Source organism: Telmatherina bonti, assembly GCF_933228915.1.
Source record: "Telmatherina bonti genome assembly, chromosome: 7".
Lineage (NCBI taxonomy): Eukaryota > Metazoa > Chordata > Actinopteri > Atheriniformes > Telmatherinidae > Telmatherina > Telmatherina bonti.
Window position 1 is genome coordinate 11,598,735 of NC_136625.1, and position 7,588 is coordinate 11,606,322.

At 38.5% G+C, this 7,588-nt stretch overlaps 1 protein-coding gene across 1 annotated transcript in view; it reads left to right on the forward strand.

Moving 5' to 3' along the window:
- The window catches only part of LOC306758409 (contactin-associated protein-like 4), a gene marked incomplete at both ends in the record, with an annotated part of 125,864 nt that overhangs the window by 41,556 nt on the left and 76,720 nt on the right, over nucleotides 1-7,588 (forward strand). The window contains one exon of the mRNA XM_079243736.1: nucleotides 362-472. Coding sequence (XP_079099862.1) covers nucleotides 362-472 — 111 coding nt within the window. The remainder of the gene's footprint in view (nucleotides 1-361; nucleotides 473-7,588) is intronic.

The window sequence follows — 7,588 nt, forward strand, 5'->3', positions numbered from 1 at the left end:
TTCAACCTCCAATTGCCTCCACTCAATTATTCAATCAAGAACAAGACACACCCAGGCTTGGTCGGGATTAGAACTGATTACAGGTAGGCCGTCTCAATGAACAATCTTCTTTCTTAGAATATACATTACTAAAAGGATAAACATAAACGGTAACCATGAGTCAAATTCATACACAAGAGGCACCACAAAGCTTAAAGTGTTCGTGACTCCTAACATACCACCCTAACATACTTCTGTCAGGAACTATTTGATAACATCCAGGGTTTGCTAGTCTTCTGGCACGTATAACTTAATTAATTTATTAAATAAACAAAACCATGCTTTAACCATGTCTGCATTTTGTTTTGTTTTTGGTTGACAGAGGTGTGCGACAGCCCACTGTTGGCCAACCTGCTGCCGTCATCATTCAGAAGCTCATCTCAGCTGTCCAGCAGTCATGCACCGGGCTTCGCCAAACTCAACAGAAGAGATGGTGAGGAAGAGTAAATGCATGTTAAATACTGGCCGTCATAGACATAAGCAGAGAGTGATGTTCATTTATGGGTTGTCTGTGGAGGATGCCTGGTCCTTAAACATGTGCTTCTCTTTTTAGGGCATGTGTATTATCAAAGCATGGTGATATGGAGCTATGGTAAACATGGAAATACAAACCAATTGAAACATTTATTACCAAAATCTCAGAATAATTCCCACCAACAGAGTATATATTGGTGGAGTGTACCAGATTTAATCCAAATCTTACCACATAATCACTACCAGTGATTATTTACTTGATAAATATAAGTTTTCCTGCATTCTTTAAAAGAAAGAAATAACGGCTTTTTGAACGGCTCTTATAAAAGAAAAGAAAAGAAGCCAAAAATCCCATCTCTACAAAATATACAAGGCACAGCAATCTAGCACCATAGATAATTTATTTTTTTTTTTTTTAAGAAGGCAGCGCAATGCTCCCTTCAGCTGGCCTACAGCATGTTCAACGACCGCATGGGCTCGATTGCAATGGCGGTTGAAAAACAGCTGTTGTTGTGTTGTTGTCCAGTGTCACTGAAGGGTTTTTAGAAGCCAGTCCTGCAAAGGATAAGCAGAGTCACCAAGAATGGGTTACCCTGAAGCTACTGCTTCTGAAGGAAGCAAGGAAAAGTTGCAATGGCTGCTAACTCCATTAATACAGAAAGTCTCAGTACTCCATCATCATGCAGGATCCATGAAAGTCCATCAAAAATCTTCCAACAGCCTGTTTACATCCGCTATAGTAGGGGTGTTCAGCACTGCTCCTCGAAGGCCACATTCCGGGATATTTTCCATACTTTCTGTCCCTGTCCTTCCAGCATACATGACAAATTAATCAGCCATTGCGCGAAACCTTATAGGCTGTTTGGTCCATTTAACATGAGGCAGGTGTGTTGGAACAGAGATACATCAAAGCTACAGGACAGCAGCGCACTAGTGGACCGACTTTGGACACCCCGGCACTACAGCATGGGGAGTGCTAGCCTTTGAGGTTGAAATAGTTCATATGTCACTGTTGTGGTCCTGTATTTCCCTCATGAGGAAAGCAGATTTGATCCGGCACCAACAATGTCTCTGCAGCAACACACAACTCCTACACACAGATGACTCTGAAAAGATGTCCGATACTCCTGTGCTCCAAGCTGGTTGCAAGTGTCCACAGAGCACCTCTCGTCTGTAAAGACACACACTCACAGAAAGACTTGTTTTGCACAGCAAGATTAATGTGTTGTCAGACATTCACAAGTTTTCAAACCATTGCAACCGTTGCAAACCGCGGGTCGGTTTGCAACGGTAATACTATACCATGACAGCCATCTGAAACAAAAACGTATACATATTTGAATACCTACAAGCAACAACATTCAGCCATAATGAGTTACACTTATTTTAAATGAGAAAGTCAGCATTAGCTACCCATAGTTTACCTTCATACACTGTCTTCTTTGTATCTTAAATTTGTTGTTGTGATATTCTTTAGTATGTGTCCAGGTTATTTGGTCTATCTTGCCTAAGCCCTTTCTCTCTCTCTCTAAGCTATAGAAAAACAGAGGAACAGGTACGATAATGCCTTGACACACAATTGTTTTGTCATGTTGTTGTTTTCCTCTTCTTCATGGGTTCGGGAAATTGTCTTTTGCTTGGGTGCATTAGTGTCACATACGAATGACATCATGGACTTTTGAGTTTGCTTGCAATACTGACCCCCACCCACATCCACCTTTCTGAGACGGTAATGGAAAACCACCCACACCTAGCAGAGTCCAGCAGCCAAAGTATCTCTGTGAATGGTGTTTCTCCCACCAGATGGGAGTCCTGCGCTGGAAGCCGATGTTGGGCTTTGACACAATGAAGATTCTGTCTTTGCTGCTTTATTTTGACATCAAAGCCCCAAATCCACTGGGAGAGTGAAGTGGGCTTAATTTGGATCTGAATGATTTTCTCCATGTGGGAAAGCAAAAGAAGCTGTGCATGAAGAGAGCCTGTGGCAGCCAGGCTGTTATCTTTGTTTGGAAAATGCTGCATGTTGAACATCTTTTTCAAAGACAAACTTGCTTGACAAAGTAAAACAACAAACAAGCAGGTATATGTTGTGTCAGATAATTAACACTTGAGTAAAAACCCGAATAGTAAAAAATAAATAATGTTTGTTTTTGTTTATTTATTTATTTATTTTTTGTTTCAAGGAGATTTACAGGAATAGTTAAAGAGAAAAGATCAATTCATAATATATTAAATGCTCTTTGTGGAAATGTAGAAATTTCAACTCTTGATAAGTATTTAAAGCGGAACTATTATGTACATTTCAATTTAATTTATTTTTATTTCTGAACCCAGAAGGGCTGGGATTAATTGAGTTATTGTCACAAATTGCTTTATTTACTTCAGACCGACCCTCTCCGTAGGCTGTCGGATCAGCCTGTGGGCAAAACGAGTGGATTGAGACTCTTCCGCATTAAGCCCCGCCTCCCGCCACCGCACTACATCGGGAGCGCGCACCGCAACTGCTTTCGCCGTCATTGTAACATCTCATAAACAGAAGGATTAGGCTAATATGAACTCAATAAAAAAAACAAAATACAATGTCAACACATAGCATACAGCCCTACATGTTGGAACCTGAATCAGACCCTGAAAACGAAGTGGAAAACAGCAACCCACAGCAACGAATGCAGCAGGATGTCTCTCTTTGGTAAACTCACCAGCCATCGTTGGAAATAACTTTATCCCACGTTTTCCACCCGCCTGATGTATTTGTACATGCCCTTGTTAACCAGTAGAAGGTAACCAATCACCGAATCTTATCCTCCGGGACGTCACAAGGATTTCCAAGTAGAAAAAACTCTCCAAAACGACGCATTTTTCGTCGCCATGAAAACCGAACAGAGAGAGTGCTCGAACTTAAACTCAAACATGCGTTTAGGTGATACAAAAAACATGTCTGTTCACATGTCTGATGATGATTCAACACTGTAACACTGTAGAAAGCTTAGAAAACTCCAAATACCATAATAGCACCCCTTTAAGGCTTTTTAAGCATCATATGCCTTCTTTCAAAATAGTTTGTGTTGTCTCAGTATTTTTCTTTTTGATGCAATTTACATGGTTATTGAGTTTTAAGAATTTAGAAACTTTTCATTTCAGTATTGAAGCATTTCAACTTCATAAAACAACAACGTGATGTTGGACCATAATGACGACATGACTTACATATTACACTGTGAACTCTGCCATAACGACAGAGAGAAAGAAAGATAAGTTTAAGTTTACTTTATTTGAAGATGAAGTCCATGCGCCTGTCCTTACTGACAAAGTTGTTGATCACAACGTTGTAAAACTCTTCCGTCTTTGCCTTCAGTAAACAGTGACACTGCCCTGAGTTGTTGGACATGTATACAAGCAGCTGCTGTGTTTTTTCCTTTCCAACAGAAACTAAAGTGCGTTATTTGACTTCATTCTGCTAAATTATGTACTTTTGCTTACAATTCAGGAAGTTTGGGTTAGCCTATCTTAACTTCACAACATGTTTTTCCTTCCATTATAACAATATCTGTAGGTTATATCAGTAGAAGGATGTTAAGTGGGAGCGTGATGAATGACCACTATACTGCCAATGGCATCATAAATCAGGATGACCTGTCATTTCACTGCTGCATATTTCAAATCTAGCTCTTATTACTGGTATGTCAGGGCAGTGTCTCATTTCCTTCCCAGCTGTATTGACAGTGCAAAACCCACATGATCCCATCTGTTTGCTGAGGAAATCGATGAATAAATGAAAGCCTGCATTTAATTTCCCAGTGCTGCCGCTGCTAATAGCATAGCTCTGTTAGTTCTCAGAGGAACAGCTTTGCTTTCAGTTAATTTACTTCCTAAATGAACACATTATCAAAGTGCTCAAACACCACCCACAAAATCTGTGTATTATTAATAGCTGGCTTTAGAATGTAAGACTTTGTTTTATGTTACAGTACTATTTATACATATTTAAGCAAACATTGATATAGAAATATATGAAGACTTTTTGTTTCAAGGATTTACAAGCCAGTTTGCTGAAACACAACAGAAAACATTTAGATTATTTGACCAGGTTTGAAAAAGGAATAAAGACAAGGATAATAGTTTAACTGGTATCTGATCAGAACAGCTTGGACCTGTTGGGACATGGACAGAGAACCTCTGGGACTTTCTTGCCCGTTTTACTGGAGGGGAACATTGTCTTGCTGCCATCATGGGATGGAATACTCTTTGTCCCTGAAGGCAACACAGTTTTGGTTTATTAGATATTCTCTTTACCTTTGATACAATTGACCACATTGTCACATTAACAGGCTTGAGGACCTGTTTGGGATTACTAATATATTTTTTTAAATGTTTTAATTTATTTCTGCCTGAGAGATCAGTCAGTGTTTGTAATTGTCAAGTGATGCCAGAATATCTGCCTTGTGGCGTACCTCAGGGATCTGATTTGGGTCCACTTCTGTTTTGGTTTTATTCTACAGTCATTTGACACTTTTATGCAAAGCATTCTACTTGTGATAAGTGATCAACCTAATCACAAGCTGAAGTACCCAGAGAGACACAAGAAGAAAATGAAAAATTCCTACCTCCCCAGCCAAGGCTTGAACTAGCAACTTTATTGCTATAAGGCTGCAGTGCTAATCGCTACACCACCATGCTGCTGCTTTATGGGGCTCCTCTTGGCCAAGCTCTTAGATGGTAATAATATTTCTTATCATTTCAATGTTTCCGACATCCATCATACTGTGTTTTCCAGAGTCTTTGAGTTTTATTAATTGTTAAGTTTATGTGATTGCATGGCAGAAATCGAGAGATGGCTAACAGACTCTTTTCTGTTAGAGACAAATAAAAACAGAAACTTTGATTATTGTTCTTGATCATGTGAGTCCTGAAATTAGGTGGGGTGTCAGCATCTTTGACTGTTCAATTTAGTCAAGTCTCAGAAATTGGTGTAGTTTTTTACCATTCAATGACCTTGACCATCTCTCCAAGCATCTAGTTTAAAATCTTACATTTAGGAAATATTTTGAACATGTGCAAACATCTGTATGTATTTGCTGAACATGTGTGGAGTATGCAGATTTTAATGAGGGCAGCTAAAGACATGATATTGCTCATGAAGGACATTCAAGAGAGATCTTACTAAACTAATTATCTACTCATAAAACCTTTAGCACAAGGTTAGGTCTCTCTGTCTATGCATCCATATATGCAACATCCTTGCATTTATAAACATAAATCCCCCCTCTTTGTAATTCGAGTGATATTTATTCATGCTCATTTTGCTTGCTTAAACTAATCATTGCTGCTATTTCCATAATCGGTCACCCTTTAAGACCCTTAACAGAATCAAAGCAGCCTTTGTCATGGTGACAATGTGACACAGTTTTACAGTTTTAGACTCACTTACAGATTTTGCCGTGCTAAGCAAATATCCGCTTCGGCTAAAATGACCATGAAGTCCTTTTGCAAAGCACTTTGCCTACTTTGTATTAACTACATTTATCTAAGCAGTGATGCACGCAGAGATTTCTGACATAAATATTAATGAAAAATTCCTTTTTATGCAGATTCTTTTGAAAGGTGGGACATTTATATTTTTTGCAGTCAAATCGTTTTCACATCTTGTGCCGTAAAAGTTCAGAGAAGAGGCAGACCGGGGAAGAACGTTTTGCCATTTTCACACATGAACACAGAAAATGTTGAAGAAACTGTCTGTGAGTTTGATATGGTCTTTGTCTGAAATTGCTGCCCACATAAGCACTTCACAGCGGGAGATTTTGTGCCGGTAAAATGGTCTCTCAGCAGGAAACATGAGGCTACTGGTGAGTGTCGAAAGTGCAGACGAAAATAAACACCAGACAAAAAGGAATAGTGTGGAAACTGTTGTTTTGTTTACAACACCTTATCCAGTTTCTGTGATAAGCCCATCATGTTTCTGTGTATAATTTATTGGCCAAGCTTTAAGTCAGAGAGTTCACAAGTCTGAGAATTCACAAACATTTAAACACAACCCGACCAAGAAAGAGGAAAACGCCACAAACCTCACAGAGTTAACCAACATTTAGTTAGTGCTAGTAAATGTTAAGCAACATATATTTATATTAAATCAATTAGTTATTAATTAATATATTAAATAATACCATCCCCTTCCTGTCCCAGTTTCATCCCTGTACCAGTTTCCCTCCTTGTCCAAGCATCCCCTCCCTGTCCCAGTGAAGAAGGTAAGCAACATTGTGTTCAGGCCAACTGGCATCATTACAGATAGTCTGAGAATTTTTTTTATCATTCAAAATCATATTATAAAAAAAATCAAACATATATTTAAATAAACCAACAAACATTATTTTATTACATATTAATTAATAATAATTAGTATGAAATAACAAACAACAGGCTGTAATGGTTTTACTGGATGTAGGATAGTTGATTGGAAACACTGAGTATCGTACAGCCGCCTGTATTAAGGTGACCATCGATATTAAAATAGCCTTGTTAAACATGTACATTGTGATTTATTTACATCCATTAAATACAGTCAAAGATCTGTCTTATTCCCATAAAAAGCTATTTATTTGATCTGCTTGAAGCAGTTGCAGCAAAAACAAAGTTCTAAAATTTGCAATCAAGTTGTGGGGTCCATGTCATTGTCTTTCATAAGGCCCCAAATTCCTGGAAGCGCCCCTGCATGGGGGATTGTGACCAGTTCATTTCTGGTAAAGATGGTGCAGTGTGGAACAAACAACAGAGATTTCAGAAAGAAAATGTGGGAGATAAGCTTTGAAGAGCCACAGCAAATTCTCAGCAGCAAGTAAAAAAACCCCAAACTAATGCTACATGGCTACCTTGCATAAGCCACAATCCTGAGGCTTGTGCACTAAACACCGCTCAATGGAAACATCTGTAAATTGCAATTGTTAAACTTCAAAAAATATAGCTTTTATTTTGCAAAAAAATGTAATGGAAACACAGCTACAGTTTATCTCTCCTTTTACTTCCAGCCTTTTCATTATCCTGCTCCTATTGTTTCTTTTCTCTCTTCCATCTGTCTTTTTTA